This window comes from Canis lupus, chromosome 6, assembly GCF_048164855.1.
Source record: "Canis lupus baileyi chromosome 6, mCanLup2.hap1, whole genome shotgun sequence".
NCBI classification, from domain to species: Eukaryota; Metazoa; Chordata; class Mammalia; order Carnivora; family Canidae; genus Canis; species Canis lupus.
The window spans coordinates 11809835-11835437 of record NC_132843.1 but is presented as its reverse complement, the minus strand read 5'-3'; the positions used below and the strand labels follow the sequence as shown (position 1 = coordinate 11835437).

At 49.7% G+C, this 25603-nt stretch overlaps 1 protein-coding gene across 1 annotated transcript in view; it reads left to right on the top strand.

Annotated features, from left to right (window-relative positions):
- EMILIN2 (elastin microfibril interfacer 2) overlaps nt 1–23639 on the top strand; it is a 59687-nt gene extending 36048 nt beyond the window's left edge. The window contains exons 4-9 of the mRNA XM_072828515.1: nt 596–771; nt 5076–7007; nt 18190–18597; nt 19589–19621; nt 20110–20238; nt 22726–23639. Of these exons, the coding sequence (XP_072684616.1) occupies nt 596–771; nt 5076–7007; nt 18190–18597; nt 19589–19621; nt 20110–20238; nt 22726–23063 (3016 nt within the window). The 3' untranslated portion in view covers nt 23064–23639. The remainder of the gene's footprint in view (nt 1–595; nt 772–5075; nt 7008–18189; nt 18598–19588; nt 19622–20109; nt 20239–22725) is intronic.
- Nucleotides 23640–25603: the final 1964 nt, after the last annotated feature.

Genomic DNA, 25603 nt, shown 5'->3' with positions numbered 1-25603 from the left:
GAGTCGGACACTTAACTGACTGAGCCACCCAGTGTACTCTAAAAGGGATCTTTATTTCTGTCATTAGCTGTAGGGATCGGGGCATCTCTTTAAAAAGATCTGAGTACCAGTAGCAGGAGGTACGCTCTCTGAAGGCTCATGGCTGCTACCTTTTCAGGAAAGAAGGTGCCAAGATAAATGCATTGATGCTAGGGCAGACAAAGGGAGATTTCTTTAAATACAAGACAGATGACCCTCTCGAGTTACCCAGAAGAAATCTCCACAAAGCAGCAACAACGAAAAAGTAGAACAAAAATTTTTGGGTGAAACAAAAGCTCACTTTGGGAGTCATGGGGCTGGGCTTTTTCTAGGTTGTCAGTTTCTCTAGCCTTCAGTAGGAGGGGAGCTGGAGGCAGGTAGGTCTAAGAGATGGAAAAAGGAGGCCAATCTGATTTTGGCTTAACCCCAGGGGTTCAGGGCTGAACTGAAGAGACCAGTGGTCTTGGAGGAAACAGACGGGGGCCTGGATCCTGTTCATTCAGGTACAAGCCAGGTGGGTGCCAGGGCGCTCACAACAGCAGCCAGTAAAGAAAGATGCCACACTTTTCTTCGGCAGGTATCGTGTGAACTTCAGACCCAGATATGTCACCAAGTACAAGACAGTGACACAGTTGGAATGGAGGTGCTGCCCTGGCTTTAGAGGGGGAGACTGCCAGGAAGGTCCCAGGGACCCTGTGAAGACTCCCCGCCCCACACCTGCCCGACCTCGAAATAGCATGAAGAAAGCCACAGGTAACTTCTCTGAGCTTTGCTGTGCATGACCACCTCTGATCTCTCCAGTGCTCCTCCAGACAGTAAGACTTGTGATGGTGGCGATACTTACAATGGCGATCTCGCCAAGGTCTTAAGTAACACACATATGTGCCGGGAGTAGAAACATGTGGCATACAAGTTTATTTGCAGAAGCAGTAGCAACCAGAGTACAGACTTTTTTTTTTTTGGTAGGAAAATTGCTCTGTTAGGGCCAACTTATGAAAGCCAAAGACGTAGCAATCAGTGTAGGGGACAGCTTCAGACTGGTGTTGTGTGTGGCACAGATGACAAGAGACTCAGATGTAGTGATGCTTTGTCTATTTTTACTTTTCATCTACAAGCTCCCATGCATCTGAATTTGAAGGAACTAAATTGTCTTTTAAAAAAATAGGTAAATCAGAATCATTCTCACTCTGTTTGGGGTGAGATGTTTGCAAAGCTAAGCTCCCAAGTTAGAGGCATCTAGTGAAGTTGTTCTTAAATTTGTTTCTGAATTCTTTTTTTTTTTTTTTTGAAGTAACATGAACTCCGTGAATAAGAAAACAGTGATAATTTTCACCTTTACTTTTAAACATAACATTAAGCGAATGACTTTTATGGATAAAAATTTTCTGTCCTTTTATTCCAAGTCACTTTATCATTCCTCTTTTTTAACTTGAGTGAGAATAAATGTAACCTAGGTTTTCTCATGAATTTGATGGTTAAGTCTTCTTTACATGATTATATTTTCCCATGAAATATTGTCAATTTTGAAACTTGTAGTGTTTCCCAGTATTGTCTGTAAAATAGACTTTAAAATAATTTTTTTAAAAGATTTTTTTTATGCATGAGAGACATGGGGCGGGGGCAGAGACATAGGCAGAGGGAGAAGCAGGCTCCATGCAGGGAGCCCGATGTGAGACTCAATCGCAGGACTCCAGGATCACACCCTGGGCTGAAGGCAGGTGCTAAACCGCTGAGCCACCCAGGCATCCCTGATTTCAAAATAATTTTATGACAAAAGTAATGCACATCAATTAAAGAATGTTATAAAGTGTAGGGCAATATTTAGTTACACATAATCTCACCACCGTACAATAACTACTGCTAACATTTTGTTATCACACATTACTCTCTTTCCTGTGTCTGCATGTACATTTTGTTAAAGAAAAATCCATTTATTCATTCCACAAATATTGATTGAGCTTCTATATCTGGCAGGCTATATACTAGATACTTGGTAAAAGTGACAAAACAAGGCAGACAGTCCCTGAACTCACAGAAGCCAAACATCAGACAAGTTAATTACAAGTCATCATAGATACTATGATGGAAACACAGGAAGGGGGTCTGTTGGGTCATAAGAGTTTCCTTTTGTTTCCTTTTTATTTTACAAGAGTTTAAACCTGTATGTAGTTTATGAATCGAATAGTAATAGCTTTAAAAGGACTCTTAGGAAGGCAGTGACCCTCCTTCTCCCTCACTTTCCCTTCCCAGAGGTCATCACTTTAAACTCTTTGGACTGTCTTTTGGAATTTACCTCCATATCTATTGACCTCTTATTATGGAAGGTAAAGATTTGCTTTCCAGCACATGGCTCCTATACCCTCATCCTTTCCATACAGTTTATGGCAGGTTTTTAACTTATTTAATACTTATTGTTTACAGTGTAGTAACTGCATAGATAATGTTTACAGCTAAACCATGTAGTATACTATGAATCTGTTGCCTTCCCTTTACAGCTTTTTGGTTTCTTTAGAGTTAGTAATTATCTCATATTTTCCTTTGTTTGAGTTTTTATGTCTTGTCCCTATTTCACCCAGGGTTGAAATAGGGACAAGATTATCTATATGTGATTATCTGTATGTCCTCTCATTATGTCCAGATATGGGTGATTATCTGTATGTCCTTCTCATTATGTCTGGGTGATTATCTTTATGTCTTCTCATTATGTCCAGATATGTCAGTGTCATCTTCTTGAAGCAATCTCTCCTAGAACTTTCTTACCTGCCCCACTTGGTCATCCTTTCCCTGTTCACAGCTGCCAACCTGTGAACTTACTTATCTCTCTGTCATTGATTCCCTGCTTCCTGTACTCCTTGTTTATTCTCTGTTTACTCCCTTGTTTTGGTAAAGCACATTCTCCAATGGTTTTATGAGAAAATTGTATATGGGAGGTATACTTTCTAATATCTTATGGTTTCAAAATATTTTTATTCTAGCTTTAGAATTCTAGATTGGAAAGAATTTTCGTTTAGAATTTTGAAAGCATCACTTAATTTTCTTCTAGCTTCCAATGCAGCTGTTAAAATGTCCAAAACCATTCTGATTACTAATTTTTATATGTGACATGGTTATTCTTTGTTTTGTTTTGTTATGCTATTTTAGTGGGATTTCAGAAGGGAATGAAATGGAAACCCTTATCTCCAATCCACTATCATTATAAAGAACATACTATTTTTTTAAAAGATTTTATTTATTTGAGAGAGAGTGTATGTGCGTGAGAGTAAGCACAAGCAGAGGGAGGAACGGGGAGGGGGAGAAGGGATGTGGGAGATTGGAGAAGCAAGCTCCCCGTTGATCACAGAGCCCAGTTCTTGATTCTTGGGGCTAGATCCCAGGACCCTGAGATCATGACCAGAATGGAAGGAAGTCGAAGGCTTAACTGACTGATCCACCCAGGTCCCTCCCCCAAGAACACACTATTTTTAGAACTTATTTTTTAACTTAATCTATAATGAATAACCATTCATTAAATAATTTACAGTATCATTTAATGGCTTTTGAGAGTGTGATTATTTGAACACAGTCCTCTACTATTGGTCACTTAAGTTGTCTGCCGTTTTTCACTATTCTAGGTAATGTTTGAATAAGCATTTTTTCCTGTTAATATTTTAGATTCATCCCTAATTACTTACTAGGATAAACTTCTAGAAGTATAATTGCAGGGGCAAAGGGATTCTGAGATTTTGATACATATTGCCAAATTATCCTTCCAAAAAGTTGTAGCAATTTCCACAGTCACCAGGAATATGTAAAAGCAGCATTTCCTTACATGCTGATTTCCCCCTCATTCTCCTGCTTTTTGCTTTATTTCCTTCACTCAGAATGGTATTTCATTTGTGTATGATTCAACAACTTGTTTTTGTCTCCTAGTGTCTTGAGTTAGAATAAATTTTTCAGTGTGGAAAATAAGGTATTCTTTATAGCTCTCTGCTTGGGAGTTTGGCCATCATCTGAATTCCAGTCTTGGTTTTACCACTAAGTTGATTTTAATGAATAATAGCTGTTGTTATGATTATGTACAAAAGTTTAGGGGAGGAAAAAATGATGAAAATTAAACTGAAATATCTATAATGTTCTACATTTACTTCTAGTGCTTGTTCAATGTACCTTAATGCATTTTATTTCATTGTAATCTGTGTTGTGTTTGACTTTTTCCACCCATCACGATAGTCTCCATATTGTCTGTGCCAGCTTGTTAATGTTAACCCTATCACTTTATTTTCATTTTATGACTCATCACAATCATCCTTATAACTTTTTTTCCTTTTGGTCTATTCCCTTGGAGGCATATTTCTCAGAGTAGGATTATAAAAAATTGAATATTTATATTCTTTGATTTATTGAGTTCTAGTATATATGACCATGTGGTTTTATTGCTAGGAGAGGCCAATAGAATCACTGCTTTATCTTTTGCTTTTAGTTTCCCCAACAGTGCTAAACAATGTCTATGAGACTTTTTTAGCATAGCACTGCTACTAAAAGTAGAAGAACATTTAGGAGTTGCTTGGAGGATAACTTACTGCTTATATGATATCATACCTCCCAAAAGCTAATGGGTGGATCTTGCTAAAGTGGCTACTTGTGGTTTTAGAGTGTGTAGTCAACAATTGGGGTGTGGCCGCTGCTCACTAATGTGGGAATTATGTGTTCATATGACAAAGTAGATTAAGAATATTTCCCTTTAGGGTAAAAGAAACCGTTGACTGTCTATTATGTGTCATGTACATCTTAACAACCCTAGCAGGGAAGATAGTACCTCTGCTTCATAGGTGAGGGGATTATAGTTCATAGAAGTTAATTAACTCACTCAAGGGCAGATAGTAAACAGCATAGCCAGAATGAAAGGGGAGGTCTATTTGACTCGAAGCCCATGGTCTTTTTCTCTCTACTACAATAATTGCCTGTGGTGAGAGGGGATCTATAAGTGAAGGTTTAAGTGTATCCCTGTTTACTTTCTTTGCAGAAAATGGGAAAAGGTAGAACACGTTAAGTCATATCTAATTCTTTCTTTGTAACAGATAATGAACCAAGCCAAGTCTCAGAGCCCAAGAAGACTTTGTCACCAACTCCTGCAGCAGCAGGACCAGGTCAAATGGTAGATCCAAAACAGGGGCCACAAGAACTTCAGGAAAAGAAAATCCAGGTGCTTGAAGAGAAGGTTCTCCGACTCACAAGAACAGTTCTTGATCTCCAGTCTTCCATTGCTGGAGTGAATGAAAACCTCAAACATGCCATTCAGGACGATGCCAGCAAAATGTTGGCATCATGGCTCAGTAACCTGCACCCCCAGCCAGTGCCTGACAGTGCTGTTGGTGGAGACACAGAAACTGTCCAGCTTCCTGATGTCCTCAACAATAAGGAATCTGGCATGAAGGATATCAAGTCTGAATTGGCTGAGGTCAAGGATGCTCTGAAGACCAAGAGTGACAAGCTGGAAGAGTTGGATGGGAAAGTAAAGGGGTATGAAGGACAGATCAAACAGCTCCAGGAAGCTGCCCAGGGCCCTACGGTGACCATGACTACCAATGAACTCTACCAAGCCTACGTCGATAGTAAGATTGATGCCCTGAGAGAGCAGCTCATAGAGGGAATGGACAGAAAACTGGCCGATCTGAAGAACTCGTGTGAGTACAAGCTGATCGGTCTCCAACAGCAATGTGATGACTATGGGAGCAGCTACCTAGGAGTGATTGAGCTTATAGGGGAGAAGGAAACAAACCTGAGAAAAGAAATAAATGATCTTCGAGCCCAGATACAAGCTCCTTCAGCTCAGTCAAATTGCTGTGGTGGTGAAAAGAATGGTGACTTTGGGCAACAGATCAGGATGTTAGATCAGAAAATCGAAAGAGTTGCTGAAGCCACCAGAATGCTGAATGCACGACTGGACAATGAATTTGACCGCCTTGTAGTTCCAGAGCCAGATGTGGACTTCGATGCAAGATGGAATGAACTAGATGCAAGGATCAATGTGACAGAGAAGAACGCGGAAGAACATTGCTTTTACATTGAAGAAACCCTTCGGGGGACCATTAATGGCGAGGTAGATGACTTGAAACAACTTCTTGATCAGAAAATACTGTCTTTGGAAGAACGCCTGGGTAGTGTTCTCCTAGATGTGGCCAACAGCACCGAAGCAGGACTCACTGCCCCAGCCTCAGGCTTACCGGGTGTGTCAGGGGCTAGGAACAAACAGGTCATGGTAGAGTTAGATAACCTAAAGAACAAAGTTCAAGTTGTTGAAGATATTTGCCTGCAGAACTTTCAGAGAGAGCCTCATGGGATAGAAGATACTTTGCCAAGTGGAGAAGACCACATAATGGATGATAGTTTGAACCTTTTGAAATCTTTAAATGATACAATGCATAGGAAGTTTCAAGAAACTGAACGTAGCATCCAGAAACTTCAACAGGATTTTAGTTTTCTTTATTCTCAACTAAACCACACAGAAGACAATGTGAATAATCTCCAGAATGAACTGAGCAATTGCAGAGAAGGTAAAAATGTTGCAGCGGGTGGGTTTTCTAAGGGGGGTGAGCAAGAAAGGACGGTGGAACCTCTCCCATCTCCCCGGGACCCCATGGCTCATTGCTGCAGCCAGCTAGAGGAGAGGTGGCAGCAGCTGCAGAGCCAAGTCCTTTCTGAGCTGGACACTTGTAAGGAAAATACTCACGGGGTCCAGAGGGACATCTCTGTGGTTGAGAGCAGGGTGTCTCAAATGGAGAAAACCTGCAGCAAACTGGACTCCATCTCAGGAAGTCTTCAGAGGATCAAGGAGGGACTCAACAAGCATGTCAACAGCCTCTGGAGTTGTGTCAGGCAGATGAATGGGACACTCCGGTCACATTCCAGAGACATATCTGGCTTAAAGAATTCAGTCCAGCAATTCTATAGCCATGTTTTCCAGATTTCTACTGACTTGCAAGATCTGATCAAATTTCAGCCATCAGCAAGTAAGTTGACCTTTACAATTCCATTTCTTGTATTTGTTTGCATCATGTATTGTGCTAGATTTTGGATGGCCTGTGGAATTAACTACATCAGTGCTACCCAAAGTGTGGTTCATAGATCTATGCCAGTTTGTGAATCACTGGTGCTGAATGGCAATGAGATAAATACCAACATTGAGAGTATTTAGACACTTTTATTGAAAACAATTGGACATCAGTGTCACATTCAAGCACACCACCTATGCATTTTGCAGAAATATCAGTCGACAACAAATTGAAAATGACGAGGAATACTCCTTCGCCACAGGGAAGATGGCCAAATGTTGATCTCTATATATTTTCATGCTGGTGAGCTTAGATTTAGGGTCAGGTTTTTGACGTAACAGCTTGGAGCCTGGATCTTGTCCCATTAATTATTTAGGGAGTCTCCTGCATGCTTATCAGTTCACTTCTCTACAAGCATCACTTTTTGTTTGCAGATATCATGGTAACCTTTGTCCTCTTCATCTTTGGGCTACCTCCTATTCCCTGGAATCTGAGGCTTATCTGATGGCAGGTAGAGTACTGTCCTGCTCCTTTCCAAAGGCAGAGACAAGACCACGCACAGAAAGCATTTTAGAGGCAGTGACTGTAAGGCCGTATAATGCGTAGAACAAGGGAGTGCACTAACTATGCTTACGGCAATGCTTGCTGCACGTTAGATTCTCTGCAAATGTTTGTTGGATGAATGAATGGTTCCTTAATAATATGAAGTAATACACGCAACAAAGTTCATTTCTTTGTTACTTGAGGGTTCAGCCCATCACCCCTGAAGGACAGAGCTTCTTTTGTGCCTGGATTCTTTCATTTTGGTAGTCTCAATAATGAGGCAGCTTTTTCTAATCGGAGGCAGAGAGGGAAAGTGAGTTCACATTTATTGAGCACTCCCTGTGTACCAGCTCTGGGCCAGTTCCCTCAGGGGACCTGTCGTAGAGCCCCGCAACAACCTCATGGGGAGGGTGCATCAAGGGCTTGCTGGGGGCCAACCGTATGCCCAGAAGGACCCCACTTCCCCATCTGCCCTCTCTCTGTTTTCTCCTCTCTTACTTTATCACCTTTTCCACCTTGCTCAAGTCCAGGTGACAGAGGCCTTCCCACACCGAGATTTTGTGTCCTGGAGTGAGCCTCTAGGATTTTATGTCCAAGCTGAGATATAAAATCCAAGGAGATGAGGGCTGGAGCATGAGTGACAGATGAGCGGGTGGCAAGTCATATGCAGGTCCTCAAGAAGCTGGAGGGCCTGGGGTAGCCAGGTGGGAAAATGCTTCAGATGTTCCCAGAGATAAGAGGTTTGTAGATAAGGAGGTATCCAGAGCAGCCAGGACCAGGGAGCTGGCCTCCACCCCAGTGCTGGGCCCACTACATATACTATTTATAATCCTCCCCTCCTCCCAGGCCCACACAGCTCCTGTATCTCTGGAATGTTGAGTAAAGGTCACAGCACTGTGTGTGTTCACAGAATGATTGTCCTTGGGGTGACAGTGCTGTCTGGACTGGGCTTTATCTTAACAGATTGAACCAGATATTTCCAGTTGATTTGCAACTCCCAGGCAGTGTGGGAAGCTGTGTTAACTCTTTCACACTTGTCTGTTGAAGGAGGATTTGGAGGTGAATGTCTTTAAAGAGAATGTAGCTTCTAAAAGATTATTCTTCTGGAATGAATTCATTGCTGTGAATGTAGAATGTGTGGACTTTTAAGAATTCCATTGTTTGCAAGGAACCAAAAATAAACAAGCAGAGCCTTCTCTCTCCTTGTATAGCATCCAGGTCTAGGAGGTCTGGAGTCTGAGTAGCAGAGGTCCAGGGGCAAATCTGGAGCTAAGGTCACAGTGAAAGTCACACGTCAACCGGTTAAAAGTCAACAGAACATTGACTGAGCACCTGCCATGTGCAAAGCTCTGTGAGAGACGTGGAGATAATGAGCAAGCATGATCCTTACCCTCAAGGCATTTTCAGTCAGAGTGGTAAAGACACACAGGTCTGCAGAAAGGATGAATGTGAGAGTATGTAAAGGTCCAGCTGGTGGTGTAGGGGTTTATTCTTTTAGTTCATAAGATCTTACTGAGCCTCTATTATGTGGTAGTTAATGAGCTATGTGCGTGGATTTTGTGGATGACAATGCATGCGGCAATAACAGTCTGGGAGTCAACAAGCTGACAAAGGGATGGTCACAAGAGCGGGGTGTGCATAGGCACACTGGGTGTGTGGAGAAGCGCCTGCGGCCACTGTGGGAGTCAGAGAGGGCTCCTTAGAGGAGAGCGCCTCTGAGGCAGGCCTTCAAGGTTGAGTAGGTTGAGAGTTTAGAGGCTGGAGGGGTGAAGAGTGAGGTGGAGTGATAAGAGAAGCTTCTGGAAGAGGTGTTACTAGAACAAATAATTAAGGGACAATTAGGACCCAGAAAAGCAGGAGGGGAAGGAGTACCTGGGGAGGAGTTGCTATGAATGTGTCAGTTATTTATTGCTGTGTAACAACGTACTCCAAATCTTGGTGGCTTAGAACAAAGATATATTATTTTCCATTATTCTATGCATCAGGAACTTGTCAGGGCTTGGCTAAGCTTGGCTTGGTGGTTCTTCTACTCCACTTGGCATCAGCCTGAGGCAGTCCCCCAGTGTATCAGCTGGCAGTTGGGCCTGGCTGGGCTGCAGGGCCAGGAAGAACTCAGTCCCATGCCCATCACCATCAGGTTTCCTCCATGGGGCCATTCTCTCTCTCATCCGTGTGACTAACTTGGTCTTCACAGCATGCCAGTCTTGGGGTAGTCCCACTTACTGCATGGTGACTGGAAGCTGCTAGGCCCCTTCTGGGCTGGGCCCAGAGCTGGCATGGCATCCTTTCAAAGCACGTCAGCTCTTGAAGGATGGTGTGGTTAGTAAGTGTTGGGAGGGAAGGAATACTAACGATAGTTATCATGTCTCCCTCAGTGAGTAAAGGTCCAGGGATGAGGACACCTGTTGTAGGTCTGGACCAGTAACCAGATTGCTGGCCCAGGGATGCAAAGCCTAGCATTTCTACCCAGTGCACTGTGCTTGGATGCTGTTCTTTTCTTCAGAAGCATCCCTAGGGGGCCTGAGCTATCTTGGAGGCAGCCAGTACAGGAGCAGAAGGCACTTCAGCTGATGCTCAGTTAGATCCAAGTCTGTTTTGTCTCCCTCCCATTAGTGCAGATGTTCTTCCTTGGGACCTAAGAGGGACTCTTGAAACTTTTTTTGCAAATGTTGGCTATTTTTTTTGGACCAAAGGTCTATGGCTTTTGTCTACGACTCAGGTACCTAACTTCCAAAAGGTGAAGGACCAGTATCTCACCCTAAGCTCAATAAAGAGGTTGTGATGCCCCTCTGTTGGCCCCCTCCATCCCACCCATTCATACCTATACTCGTTCATTCAACTGGTATGAACCGAGCCGTGTCCGTGCTGCAGGGCCAGCCTGCAGGAGTGTTGCACTCTAGTATGAAGACAGTTTGCTCAGCCAGTGATCAGTTGGCAAGGAAAGACACAAGAGAGTGAGTTCATGAGGAATGGGAGACAGCAATATATTTTAGGTGAGTGGGCACGGAGGGTTGCTCGGTGGAGATGACCTCTTTGCAGAGCCCTGCAGAGATCTGTGGAAAGTGTTCCAGGCAGACAGAGCAGCATGTTCAAAGGCCCTGAGGCAGTAATGAGTTCGCCCTGTTTGAAAAACTCAGAATGCTAGTATTAGGAAGTATATGAACAATGCGGGGGCGGGGGGGGGGGGTCCTAAGCGTTAAGGTCAGAGAGGGGGTAGGAACCAGCTCATGTAAGATTTTACATGCTATGGTGAAATATCTGAATTTTAAGTCTGATGAGAGACCACCAGAGGATTTTGAGCCAGGCAGTGCTTATTATTTCCCAGGTTTGCAATCTCTACCTCCAGGCTTTCTCTGGGACTTTGGGTAAGTCATTTATCTAATTACCTCACTTTTCTGCATCTATTAATTGGAAATACCAATGACACCTCAAAAAGTTGGTTTAAAGAGGATTAACACTCCAAAGGAGTGGAGTAGTAAACAGTACGTGGCCCCTGGTGATCAGTCAATATTACCTATTTTAACCCTGTGTCCATTATAATAGATGTTTACTCTGCTCCTGGCTGAACTTCTCTCCCTTTCTCTTCCTGTAAACCCCCAGGCACCCAGCCTCCAGCAGCCTGTCCACATAGTCTGTCCACATGGGACCAGAGCCCTGAGTGTCAGACTCCTGTCTGCTCTGTGGAATGCTCTGGATACCTGGTGGGGGTTTACTCTCTTTCCCCATTTCTTCTTTTCTTAATTGGAAAATTGGTCAGGTGGAAAGTGCAAAAAAACCTAGAAATCTCCTCTCCCTAGCATTCAGGATTCACGTTCAAATACTTTTGTTGATGAGAGGCTCAGCACTTAGGACAAAGTTAGGTTTGTAAGTCCTTTGTCCTTCTGTCTGATGTGGCCATAGGGGTTTGGCCATCTGCCTGGACACGCTCACTCCCATGGTTACTTCTGGCCGGCACACACTCCCTTTTCCTTGGTCAGCATCTCGTGTGGCTGGGGTTGCTCTGTGACGGGCAGCTCCAGGGTCTGCCCCCAGTGTGGGTGAAAGGCATCTTTTCTTGCCTGGGCCCCAAGGACTCGAGTGTTGTCAGGAAGGCCGTGGCCAGCTGCCGCACTTGACAGCCCGAGTATCCCTGCTTCCTGGTGTGACATAGATGCTGAGTCCTGCCTGGACTCCAGTGTTTCCGCTGTGCCTCTTACAGTGCAAGAGAGAGGAGTTCCTGGTGTTGAGAAACGTGGGGCTCTGGCTGAATGGAGATGCCAGGCAGAGGAGTCTTTCTGTGCATTGGGGAAGCTCTCTTACCCTACATCACAGTTCCAAAAAGGGACGTGCCCGCCTAGATGCCATGATGTTTCAACAGACTCCAGTGACAGCAGCATTACTTCCTTTTTCAAATCTCCCCATCTGTCTCTTCTGCTCATGGCTGAGGGATGTTTCTTCTAGTACTTGAATTATACTAAATACAATGTTTCATTTAGGAGGGTTAGAGATGTAAGAGCCACATCTTTATCAAGTTGCTTAATGCAAGCTTTGCTACAAGAATGAAAAAGCACAGATTTTCCAAATATTTAACCATAAAACCTGGCCAGGGGAAGAGTGGTCTGTTACTACAATGATGGTGTGGGCTCCCCATTTGATATTGGCTGAATCTGGGGCCAGTTTGGTCCAAGACAAGACAGCATGATGGAGCACGTCAGGGTTTCATAAATATATAAAGGCTAGAATAAACTGCTTACACTCAGACCATCCTGACTCCAGCAATACGCACCCTTTCACCCTGTGGGCATCTAGTGTTTGTAATGTCCTGTGGTGGGAGTAAATAGTAGCTACTTTTCTGCATCCTAACTTTTTTTTTTTTTTTTTAAAGATTACTTATTCATGACACAGAGAGAGGCAGAGACCCAGGCAGAGGGAGAAGCAGGCTCCATGCAGGGAGCCCAATGTGGGACTCGATCCCGGGTCTCCAGGATCACACCCCGGGCTGCAGGCCGCGCTAAACCGCTGGGCCGCGGGGGCTGCCCTGCATCTTGACTTTGAATTTAGAACCGTGCTGTTCTTGGGGCTGAGCTCTCCCGCAGCTGATTGGAAAAGTCTTCTGGGAGCTTTAGAAAAATAACTCCTGGGCTCAGTTGGGAGATTCCTGCAGAGTAGGGATGAGGTGAGACCCAGGAATTTGTAATCAAATTTGTAACGAAAACAACCGCTAGCTCTGGTCCCAGAAGCATAAGGAAGGCCACTCTAAGCGCAGCAGGATATAACCTCCCAGGGCGAGCCGTCCCCCAGAAGGGGGGAGAAAGAGGGAGGAGAGAAGAGGAGGAAAATGAAAGGCCTGGCTTTCCCGCTGCCCAGCAGCAAGAGGGGACCTGGGGCAGCCAGGCCACCTGCGGACTCTTCCAGCTGTTGGCACCGTGTGCTTTCCCCTCTTGGTTCCTGCAGCTTGACAGTAAGTCTGAAAACCAGGGAGCGGAGATCCTGTGCATTTCCGTCGGGATTTTAGAATCAGCTTGTGAAATTCTACCAAAAAAAAAAAAAAAAAAAAAGTTCCCCAGTGACGTTGAAGCTCAGCTAGGGGAGGCTCCCCCGCCCGAGATCCCGTGGCGGCCACTTCCTTCCTGTTGCGGATGCCGGGCGGGGGCGGTGTGTGCCGCTCGTGGCCTCTGGGTTGGGCTTGTCGGTGCAGCCCCCGGCCTCCTGCTCCGCGGGGCTCCCCGCCCGTGGGGGCCGAGGCCTGGGCCCGCGGGGTCGCGGCTCCGGCGGGCTCTGGGTCGCGGCGAGGGAAGGGCCCTGAAGTCAGGGCCCCCGGGGCTGTGAGCAGCCCGGCCGCTCAGCTCGGCTCCTGGACGAGTGGGCAGGGTCTTCTGCGGGCCTCCGCTTCGGTACAGTCGGAGTTGGCCTTTATTATTTTTTTAAAGACTTTATCTATTCATGACAGACACAGAGAGAGAGAGAGAGAGAGACAGGCAGAGGGAGAAGCAGGCTGCACGCAGGGAGCCGGACGGGGGACTCGATCCCGGGACTGCAGGATCAGGCCCTGGGCTGAAGGCGGGCACTAAACCGCTGGGCCACCCAGGGATCCCCGGCGTTGGCTTTTAGTGCGAACCTGAGCGGCGGCCTTTCGGGGCTGGGGACCAGGCCTGCCCTGGTGAGGCCACAGGGGCGGGTGAGGACTGGAGCACCGGGCGTGCGGCCCGGCCCCCCTGCCTTGGCCTCTCGCCTTGGACGCCCGGCCGCGACACTGGGCTCCTCGGGAGAGCGCAGTTCAAGGGGTCACCCTGAATTAGAAACACGTGTTGAGCTCAGAACGCCATCTGCCACCAGGAGTCATCTTTCCAGAAGGAACAAAATGCTGTCCAGTCTTTGTTACAACCTTCTAATAAATGTATATGCTTTGGAAACACCCAGTGCCCGGGGGGCAGAAATGCCTGGACCCCGCAGCCTGCTCCTTACCGTCCTGGCTGAGGTGGTTGGAGCAGTCGGTGGCCCACAGCAGGCGTGGCCACACTCCCCAGGGAGAGCCGTGCAGCCTATTGGTTCCATTAAATGCTTTCATTCTCTTCCCTCTGCCTTCCACCAGTGTGACCAGCCAGGTGCTCAGGGAGTAAGGGACGTAAGAGCTGTCACAGTCTCTGCATACCAGCACTGCCCTACTAGGCCCCCCGAGTGACAATTACTTTTAGCAAAATATTAGCCTAGTGTGATGGTTGGCAGGAATTAGGGCACGGCCCATAGTACCTGCCACCCTTGCAGCCTTCATTCATTCACCAAACCAAACACTTAAATGTCTCCATGTCATGTGCGAGGGCCCTGTGGCAAGCCGAGGGTAACACATATTAAAATGTGTCCTCACTGCTCGGCACCCAGTACAACAGGAACAATGTTTAAAAATTGAAAGAGCCTTTGGAGGCTCAAAGTGCTTCAAGGTTCAGAGGCAGGATTGTTCAAGCTCTGTTGGGCAGATCCACGATGGCTTCCCGGGGAGGCAGAATCTGAACCGGGACTTCAGTGAGGCTGCAGGAAGGGGCAGCTCAGGGAGTGTGGTCATTAAAAGAAAAGGCACAAAGGCACGGAAGCTGGCAGAGGGCTGGCACCAGGAAGGACACTGTGGCTGCGGGAGGAGTTGGAGCAGGTGGTGGGCTCGGGAGGTCAGAGGAGATTTGGTGGGATTTCCTGAGCATTGCGAAACTATGCAGATTTTTGAGCAGGGACCCTGGCTAGAATGCTTTCGAAAGAGCAGATGCAGAGTGACGGCAAGGGTAGAAACAGGCCGTCGGAGAGGGTCTCCTGCGATTACGTTTTATAAAATAAATAAACAGGGATCCCTGGGTGGCGCAGCGGTTTGGCGCCTGCCTTTGGCCCAGGGCGCGATCCTGGAGACCCAGGATCGAATCCCACGTCGGGCTCCCAGTGCATGGAGCCTGCTTCTCCCTCTGCCTATGTCTCTGCCTCTCTCTCTCTCTCTCTGTGACTATCATAAATAATAAATAAAAAAAAATTTATAAAATAAATAAACTGAGAGACTTCCAGTGAAACCAGCCCCCTGTTCTCGCCTATCCCTGGCATTTTTTTTAGCTCCCCAGAGGCAGCCATGTGCAACTCTGAGGGCTATCTTCCCTCAGAGATATTTAAATTTTTTAAAAAAAATTTTTTTTTTAATTTTTATTTACTTATGATAGAGAGAGAGAGGCAGAGAGAGAAGCAGGCTCCATGCACCGGGAACCTGATGTGGGATTCGATCCCGGGTCTCCAGGATCGTGCCCTGGGCCAAAGGCAGGCGCCAAACTGCTGCACCACCCAGGGATCCCTAAATAGATATTTAAATAGATATAGATATTTACCTCTATAGTTTTAAATTGATTCATTAATTTTAGCTTTCTATACAGATATTACATACATAGTCCTTAGACATTATATATTATGTATCAGCTGCAGGCATTAGTTTACATATTAGGATTACTCCTATCTCCCCTGCTTCCTCCCTCTCTCAACTCCCAGTAGAATTTACAGAAAAATCAGTAGTCAAACATCTGAGACTAATGATAACTGAATTAAAAAAAAAATCAGTACTCAGCATTTATGCTGTTATGAGCTAAGTAGTTCAACATAACTGAATATCATTAGGTTGCTTTTTGGTTTGCTTTTCCTTGAATAAGTAGCAGTGTTACACTATTATTTGCTAGATTTTATGTATCTATTTTGGATTCCTCTTATCCCAGGACATCCTCTCAACATAATTTTCTATTCCATAAAAAGTACCAGATCATTTGTTAGTTCCATTTTTTTATTATTTTTAGTTCATGACCTCCCTTCTGAGGTTCTCACTCTTCTGATCCAATCTGGACTGCTTAGTCTGTGGACTTGCTAAAGGATTTTCAGTTTGAAACTTCCTTCACTACCATCCTTGAACGTCTCCTGTCTTGGATTGTTGTCTTTTTTTTTTTTTTTCATGGTTTACTTGTTTCAGTGGAGCATGTTTTCCAAGCTTTTTAAGGAAACAGGCCTGATAGTTTTTGTGTGTGTGTGTGTGTTTTAAATATTGCATGTCTGAAAATATTTATTCTTGAATCATAATTGATGGATATTTTGGTTGGGTATAGAATTCAAAGTGAGCATTTATTCCCTCAAAATTTGAAGACTTTGTTTCCTTGTCTTCTGGTTTCTGTTGTTGAGAAGCCTGATGTTGCCTTTTGGATTCAAAGTCATTTTTAAAATTTTTCCCCCCTGAAAGCTTCTAGGATCTTCCCTTTGCCTCAGTATTCTGAATATGTGCCTTGGTTTAGGTCTTTTAATCAGTAATTGTGCTGGAATCAAATTGTGTGTGTATTTGATAATTCTCGCCTTATCACCTCATCATCCTATGTCTCAATTTTTCTGACTTTTTTTTTTCAGGGAAGATTTCTGGGTTGACTAATTTCTTATGGTTTCCTTCCTGTTGTCTACCATTTCATCTTCCTGTTTTACCTTCTGAAAGATTTCCTTGATTTTTGTTCATTTTATTTGCTTATTTTGGCCAGCATATTTTTATTAGCAAAGGCTCATCCTTATTCTCTGATTATGCCTTTTTTTAAAAATACCGGTCTATCCTTGCCTTATGGATGGTGTCTTCTGTTTCTTTTAAGGGTTTCATGTTTTTGTTTTCTTGCATTGTGTGTTTCTTCAGAGTTCCTTTTTGTTAGTTGGATGACTGTTTTGGTTTTTTTCTTATTGGAGGCTTTCCTTGCACATCAAGTTATCTTGGCTGTGGTTCACATTTAAAGTTGAGGCACTGGATAAGATTTCATACTGGTGGGCTTCCTTATGGGGTGAAGATTCTCCCTATCTCCAACCTAAGCTATATAAGTAAGTGTTCTGGGAGCTGAGCAGGAAAGCGGGTTGGGGGGCCTCCTAATTCAATGTATAGACTTTGTGTTTCCAGACCGTTTTCTCATTCCTGTCCTCCGCTGTGGCTGAGGTCTGCCTTTCTGCAGTCCCTCTGCCTCGGTTTCTGTCTAACCCAGCCCTTCTCAACCTGAGTTCTGAAGAGAATTGAGGCCTGATGCTGTTCCATTGGACAGCATGAATTCTCTTCTCTGCATTTAAGGGTTAGTTCTGTAGTATCCTTGGGATGACTGAGAAAATGGGGAATCATTCTCCATGGGGCTTAATTCTCTCACGGAGCTGGTCAAGAAAGGCTGTTTGGGGCTGGAGGTGGGCGAGGTGTGTGGCACTATGGTGGAAGGGAAGCATGTGGTTCATCCCCATCATTACCTTAGTGAGTTTTAAAACTAGACAGTGGGTCAAAATACAATCACTGATTTTGCCTGGACACAATTGTATAGATTTGGAACCTGACCATGGCAGGCTCCATATAGACCGCAGGAGTAGGTGGGGTTTGCTTTTGAGGCTGGTATCTGCTGGTCCTGTTTATTTTTAGATGCCATGTGGGCCCTCAGGCAGGCTTCCTGGAAGCCTGGTTCCTGGAACATACTCCGAGGAGGAGGGGGTGGCAGCTTCCTGGCTGTGTCGCAGCGCCATCCCATGAGCGCAGGGAATGTGAATCAGAAGGTTCCTTCTGTGGGAATCCCCTCAGTTGGTGATCTTAAGGCTGTGGCGAGAGACATGAGGTGTTTCTGCTCCTTTGGGCCCGGTGCCTGCAGCAGAGGTACCTCAAGCTCCCCGACACCTGCTGGGATCGCTGTGGCATCTGCATTTGGCAGGGCCTGAGCCCATGGAACCATCCACAGTGACTCCAGGATGTGCTGGTTTGAGAGAACGTAAGGTGGTGAAATCAGAAGTTTGGAAGTGAGGCCAAGCATGGTGCTGTTCTGGGAGTGCAGCCCTCCTGTAGAAAGGCTGAGAATCCTCCCCTCAGCCTGGCCGCTGCGCAGGGGGACCCCCAGACCTTCTCACCGGCTCCTGGGTGGCCTGAGGGTAGCTGGACCCGTGGCCCACCTTCTGAAGCTGTGAGGCTGCTGTCCCCACGCTGCGGTGGCTGCTGTGTGTTCACCCGTCGATGCTGCAGGGACCGCCACCAAACACAGACCTTCGCGGGGAGCCTGTGGCTGAGCAGTCAGGTCGGAGGCTTTTTTAACCCTGTGTTTCTCTCCACTTTCCGAATGCTCAGCGGAGGAGCCCCCCGAAGCGCCCCCGCCCCGAGGAAAGGCTCCGCAGGCGCCTGGACAGCCCTTGCAGCCGGAGCTGGTGGAGGCGCCCACGGAGGCCTCTCATCCCAAGCCGACCCCTCTGCTGAGGCCCAGCGCCCCCCCGCTTCCCGAGGACCCCAGGAAACGGCCGCACACAGGCCAGCGGCCTGTCCTGCCCCAGAGACCCCCGAAGCCGCTGCCCCCGCCAGCGTGGCCGGGCTGGGCAGGGCTGCCCTTCTTGCCCGGCTCCACCGGGGTCATGACGGAGACTGGCGAGGCCGGGCCTCCAGGGAGGACGGGCGTGTCGGGGAGGGGCCTGCCCCAAGGCGTGGATGGCCAGACCGGGCAGGGGCCCATCCCCAGCGCCGAAGGCTTCGCGGGAGCACCAGGTGAGGCCTGAGAGGGGCCTGAGACCACGTGGGGGGGCAGCCTGAGCCTTAGGGGTCGGCTGCAGGGGCTTCCTGGGTGCGGGTTCCAGCAAGGAGCTCTCCAGGGGTGCTGAGGGACGAGTTCATGCTAATCGGGCCCCCAGAGGCTGGGGCACCCCCAGGGAGGGTGCAGTGAACACTGCCTCCCACGGGCTGGGACGCTCGGCCGTCCTCCAGGCGGGAAGCGCCCCTGGGAGACAGTGTGGACTGGAGCCTGCGGAGCAGATACGCCGCCCCTCGGAGTGGGTGGGCTGGAAGGTTCTGGCTCAAATCAAGCTATGTGACCACAAGCTTTGGCACCTGGGGCAGCCTCATAACCCCTGTAGGGCTCTGTCACAGGCAAAGTGGGGGGTAACAGGAGCTGGGGTGGGGGGACGGCTGTGAGGGTGAAGGAGGAAAGCCTTGTTGGGTGCTTGGCCGGTGAGGGTCCTTGCGAGCTGCTGTTGGGGGCAGGGGATGGCGCTGGGATCCCTGGAGCTGCCGGGTCTCCTGGAGCTGTCCCGACAGCACTGACCCGATCGCCTAGTGGTTCCATGTCACAGGGGGGCAGCTGAGGCTCAGGTCACGTGGGCTGCAGGAGGGCAGCGCAGACCTTTGCGGGGGGGCGGGGGGGCAGCCCAACAGCGCTCCCAGGCCCCGGGGCAGCGTGGGGGGGGGGTCTCCGTCCCTGCCCAGGTGCTCCCCGGGCCACCGGGCGTTTCCTGCAAGGACGCTGCCTCCCAGCTCCGTGCTAGGGCTGTTCATACTGGGTCGGACCGGTTGTCCGTTTGTCCGTCGGCGCACTGGAGTGGCCGACGCTGCCTCCAGCCTGCGGTCAGCCAGCTGGCCCCCGGGACTGGGAACCTCTGCTCCCGGGGAGGTGCCCATTCCGGGTCTCTCTAAAGCAACAGTGTGAAGGGCAGGGAGCAAGAGGGGGGCTTGCTGGACATTCCACTCCCATTTTGTTTTTCAGGATACCCCAGCGCCCCTCCGGTGGCCGCCCCAGGTACGTTTGTGGGGGAAGCAGCAGGGACTCAGGTGCCTGTCCTGCCGCCTCCCTCGGGCTGTCAGCGCGGGTGGGAGCTGGGGTCCCCCAGCTGAGGGGAGTCGCTGCTGACTGCACCGAGCTTTGCCCCTCAGAGGGTCAGCGTCCCGGGCAGACAAGGTGGTGCTGGCTGGCGGAGTTGGCGGGGGGCTGGCTGCCTCGGCCTGGTGCGGCCGTGCCCCCCCAACCCCCCACGCGGTGTCACACGGCCGGCCTCTCGGTGCAGGGCGCACACGTCCCCCCCGCTGGTGCATGTCCCGAGCTGACAAGGACGGTCTGGCTCTTGGGGCTGAGGAGTGCGTGCCCCACGTGCCCCACGTGCCCCACGGCGCTTTACCACCTTAACGCCAACAGCTCGGTGAGGTTGCCTGTCCCGACGGGCACACAGGTCTCCGTGCTCTGGGCCCTGACCTCTGACCCCGACCACCTTCTCGTCCTCTGGGCTGCAGGGGCTCCGGTGCCCGCTCTCGTGGCTTTCTCCGCGGGGCTCACCCAGAAGCCTTTCCCCAGCGATGGGGGTGTCGTCCTCTTCAACAAAGTGCTGGTCAACGATGGAGATGTGTACGACCCCGACACCGGTAGGCTCCGAGACTGGCGGGGTCCCGGCTGGTTCCCGGGCCTGGGGCCGGGTGGCGGGGCACCACGGGAGATGCCTGAGCAGCCGTGGGCACGGCGGACCAACTGGCCCTCGCTGCTATCCCCACTCTGTGGGGCTTCACGGAGAAGCTTCCAGCTCCAGGCCGCAGGGTGGGCGGGGAGCACGCGGGGACGTCCTGTCCTCTAGCCTGAGATCGGTGGACCAGCCCCCGCCTTGCTGTGGGAAGCCTTGTTCCACTGGTTTGTGGCCCTCCCCGCTTTCCTCCAAGCCATCGAATGGCCTTCTTCCTCCGGATCTATTGTCCTAACACCCTGGGACGGGACAGACAGGAGACCAGCCCCCTGCCCCGTCACCTTCAGATCCAAAAAAGGGGACAGCAGTCCTTCCAGAAGGCGCCAGACCCCGCCTGTGGGGTCCCCTGCTCTGGAACCACTTGAGCTGCAGGCCTGGGTTCTGCCTGTGGCGTGTGTTGTCCACCAGCCCGAGGGTAGTGAGGACAGATGTCACCCTGGGTTCCTGCGCTAAAGGACTTCCTCCTTTCCGCCACACCTGAGCCTGGGCTTCTGTCCATCTTTGTCCCCGGGGACTGGACTCCGCCTTCCTGAGAGGCCAGCCATGGGCCTCCTGCCTCCTACATGAAGGGCCCCGCTTCCCTGCCCAACCCGTTGGCAGCCCTGGGGTAGGTTGGGGCAGAGCAGCCGGGGCCTGTCTCGAGTGGCCCCACACCTCGGAGCAGCCCGTCTGAGCCCGTCGGGCACCAGCACCCCGCGGTGCCGAGTCCTTCCCAAGGAGCTGCACGGTGGGGGTTCAGGGAGGTGACGAGGAGGCGGGGGCCGTGGGGGCCCTCGGCAGTTTTTAGCTCTCACCTTCTCATCTGCCCTGCGTGGCCGCCATCTAGCAAATCCCGCCTGTTCCTAGGACAGTGGCTCTTAAGTTTTAGTGAGCATAAAAATTACCTGCAGAACTTGGAAAAATGGAACTCCGTGTCCTCCAGGCCAGCTGGAGTCAAGCTCAGGACTTTAAAATCTTTTTTATTTATTTTTTTTATTTGAGAGAAAGTACGGTTGGTGGGGGAGGGGCGGAGAGAGGGGTGGGTAGAAACAGACTCCCCGCTGAGCAGGGAGCCTGCCGGGGCTCAGTCCCAGGCCCCTGAGCTCATGACCTGAGCCGAAGGCAGCCGCTTAACCGTTGAGCCCCCCAGGTGCCCCAGGATTCTGCATTTTTAACCTGCTTTTGAGGCACAGAGGCAGGCAGGGTGCCAGAAGGGCCTTTGTTTTCAGAGACCTTTACTTTCTAAGCCAGTGCAGCCTCCTCCTGGGCCCTGCCCCCATGCTGCCCTGGTGGGGGGACAGCTGCTCCACGCCGACAGGTCACGCGATCTCTGCAAGCAGGGGCGGTGGCAGACGTTTCTTGCACATTCCGGGACGCCCAGCCCAGAACTGTAGCCTCTCGTTGAGTCCTCATTAAAGGAAATTCTGGGGGACCCCGAGTGCAGACTCCCCACAGGCAGCCTCTAAGCAGGGGAAGAGGCCATGGGCCCAGGTTCTGGGCCCAGGCCTTGTTCAGGGTCCAGCTGCCTCGGGAAGGCTGTGAGCTCTGATTACTCAGCATTCCAAGCGGGCTAAGAGTAGGGTGGCCGGCATCTTCGATTTTTCAGGGAAGATTGAAGATCCAGCCCCTGGGATTCCTTCTCAGACTCTCGGCCTGTGGTCAGGGTCTGTGTCTAGGCACCCCCCTACCCCCCCCCCCAGCTCCTGCCAGTACTTCCTGGGGGCTCTGACCTTCTGGCTTCAGGGGCACCCAGTTGCCACTTGGCAGACGGTACATCTGCAACTCCCTCTTCTCTTCCCTGTGCCGCCTGCCTCCAAATACCCCTTCCCCGGCTTCTCCAGGCCCACGGCCTGTGGGTCGTTGGCTCAATGAATGCCAGCTTCTTTGTGGCCATAAATGGTGCCACCTGTATACTGGTCCAATACAGGGAGCCTGTGGTCTCTCCCTGGGTTAGTAGACTAGCTTTGTGGGTTCTTTTTGGTCCTGTGTCCTCAGGAGGCAACTCCAACATTTTGTGGATTTTGTACCCAGCACACAAGTTGTGGGGCTTATTCTATGTTGGCCTTGGTGGGGTGCTTTCCATGCTGGAGGAAACTCCCAAATGGTAACCAGGACCTGGCTGGTGAGGGGGGAATGGGCCTGGGCTGGCCTCAGCCCTCTGTCTTCACGCCTGGGCCGTGCACTAGGTGGGCCTGTCACTGGGTGGGTGTCAGGCAGCTGCAAGTATCAAAAGGGGCTACCCACCCCCTCGGGCCAACCTGCCTTCTGCGGGTCTGGTGACCAACTCTCCCAGTTGGTCTCCGGGGACAGTCCTGGACAGAGAGGAATGGTTGGTCTCCCGAACATGGGTTAACCGATAAGCTGTCGCCAAGGTGCTGTGATGTCACAGGACAAGCGTCTGCCTCTCTCCTCTCAGGGATCTTCACGGCTCCGTATGACGGGCGTTACCTCATCACAGCCACCCTGACTCCGGAGAGGGATGCATACGTGGAAGCCGTCCTGTCCGTCTCCAATGCCAGCGTGGCCCAGCTGCATACAGCCGGCTACAGGAGGGAGTTCCTGGAATACCACCGGCCCCAAGGGGGCCTGCACACCTGTGGGGGCCCGGGCGCATTCCACCTCGTCGTGCACTTGAAGGCAGGAGATGGCGTCAACATTGTGGTGACTGGGGGCCGCTTGGCCCACACAGACTTTGACGAAATGTACTCCACGTTTAGTGGGGTTTTCTTGTATCCTTTCCTCTCTCCCCTCTAGGGTGGCCGGGGCGAGCTACGGGGAACTAGTTGTGAGGACTTCGGAAGCTTTAATATATGCAGTTTATTATGTATGTAACTGGAGCACTGGTCTAGTTTTCCGCAAACCTCCCCATACCTCCCCTAAGATACAGGCCTGAGCATCCCCGGGCAGGGGGCGAGGACACGCGTGCCCGATGGGGCCACTGTCTTCTGTCGTTCCAACTGGCCACCTGAGGAGCGGGGTCCTCCCTGGCCGATCAACCGCCAACTGGGGGGCGCAACCTGCCGCCCCGTCCTGCTGACAGAGGGAGAGCCGCTGGGCTGCAGGGCTGAGGGCACGAGGGCGGTGAGCCGCACCTGTGGCCACGGTCTTTACTTACTCCACCTGCAGGACAGAAGTTTAAACACTGAAGTGGCACGTGCCACCACTGAGAGAGACCTGGGGGCCATGCGCACTCCAGGCCTTTGCCCAGCTGTGAGGCATGTGCAGGAGGCTGTGCAACCAGCGGGGCGGGGGGGGGGGGGGTCCTCCTTGAATGACGTGTACCTAAGTGCAAAGACAGGGAGTGTCAATAAAGACGTAAAACCACTTCAAGTTACTGAAGTCTGTGCCTTATGGATTGAGAGTTGTTGCTAAAAAGCAAACTGCAGAAAGGTAAGGAGTTTTAAATGCCTGTAGAAAGTGAGCTTGAATAAATCAGTCTCAACCGTGTAATTGTTATCCCTCACTATCTAAGCTATACACTTGGGTTTTTTGCTTATAAAAAACCAGATGAACTTGAAGGTCAAGGCCCCCTGTGCTCCCCGCAGCTAAAGAGGGGCTCCTCTGGGGGATGCTTAAACTTCACATCTCATCAGCAGCTGCCCGAGCTAACGAGATTGCTTGCTCACTACACAGCTCACAGCAGATGCAGCTCTAAGGACTCTCGGGTTCCCAGGCAACAACAGCCCCAACATAAAACCGATCACACACTGAAAGCTGAGATCATCGCAGAAAAGCAGGAATCTTCCCATGGAGAGCACGTTCCGTTCCAAGGAAGCCCAGGCATGCTGCTCCTTTATCAGCAGCCACAGAAACCTCTAGGACACAAGACCCTTAGCTTCCCACAGGCTCTGCTCATCGGGTTGGTAAAATCTGTTGGCCAATCAAGTGCCCCCAGGGAGGCAAGACCCCCTAGAGCCCCAGGGAAAGATGCGCATCAGAGAAACTAGTTTCCTGAGCCTGAACTCAAGCCACTGGATACCGTGATGCTATAAAAATGCTGAGTTTCCAGGAATGCTTGCAAATGAGATAACACAATGGCTGCTGGACACTTCAGAGAAGGGCCTTCTTTCTCCTTCCCCTGCTCCAGGTAGGGAGACATGACCACGAATTGCAGGTTTGCAGTTTTAGGACTTCAAAATCTGGATCTCTGTCTAGGAGTTGGCGTGGGGAGGGCATTCTCTTTCCTTGTTTCTACAGCTGGGGAATCGGCTAAAGGTGACTGTCCTACAAATGACTCATGGAAAAACCCAACGCAGTGGTGCATTTTCAGGAAAACCCAGTTGGCACATGCACATACTTTCACCCTCTCTGCTTCACACCCCCCCCAACAATCTCTTACAAGTGCCAAAGGGGACAAAAGCTCAACAGCTGGAAAGGCAGGGTCCACAGGCCTGAAGCTACGTGCCGAGCACTTAGGTACCAGGACAGGACTTCTCAAAGGCACTGTTGCCAAGAAAAAGGTCAAGGCATGCACTTATGCAGAGACAGGACTGGGTCATTTTTTTCTCCCCCACACGGAACATTAACAAATGGCCTCATTTAAATGATGAACAGAGGGATGCCTGGGTGGCTCAGTGGTTGGGCATCTGCCTTTGGCTCAGGGTGTGATCCTGGAAACCTGGGATCGAGTCCCACATCGGGCTCCGTGCAGGGAGCCTGCTTCTCCTCTCTCTGCCTCTCTGTGTGTCTCATGAATAAATAAATAAAATCTTTAAAAAAAAAATAAAAATAAAAAAATAAAATAAAAATAAATGAACAGAATAATACCACCAGCACTAAAAAATGCAAATCAGTGCATACTGCATTTGCAGTTCATTCCATGGTAGTGCATTAATCTAGCTTTCTCAGTGGCCCTATCATCTTCAGTCCTGTGGTTTCTCACGACTGAAATTTGAGTGTTTATGATTAGTGTTATGATTAGAGTCCATGCTTGCAGATCTAAAACATGGCTTCATGTACATCTGCACCCACTTTCTGGACATGTTACCTTCTTCCCCTACACTGTCCGATCAAAGAAGGAAACAGGCAGGCTACAGCCTTAGCTGCAGGGATGAGCCCTCGCGGCGCCACTGCAAGCTGGCCCCTCTACAGTCAACTGCCCTCTGAGCGCATCTTTCTGTTCCCTAAGTACACCCCAAGGAGCGCGGTCCCTCACGCTGCTCACATCCAGGCAAAGCAGCACAACATGGAAAGCTTTCCCTACTGGAAGGCAGGCTCTCAAGAAGGGCTCTGGGATTCCCGTCCAGCATATGCTGCGTCTGGTAGAGTCCGGCAATCCGAGGGGAAAAGATACT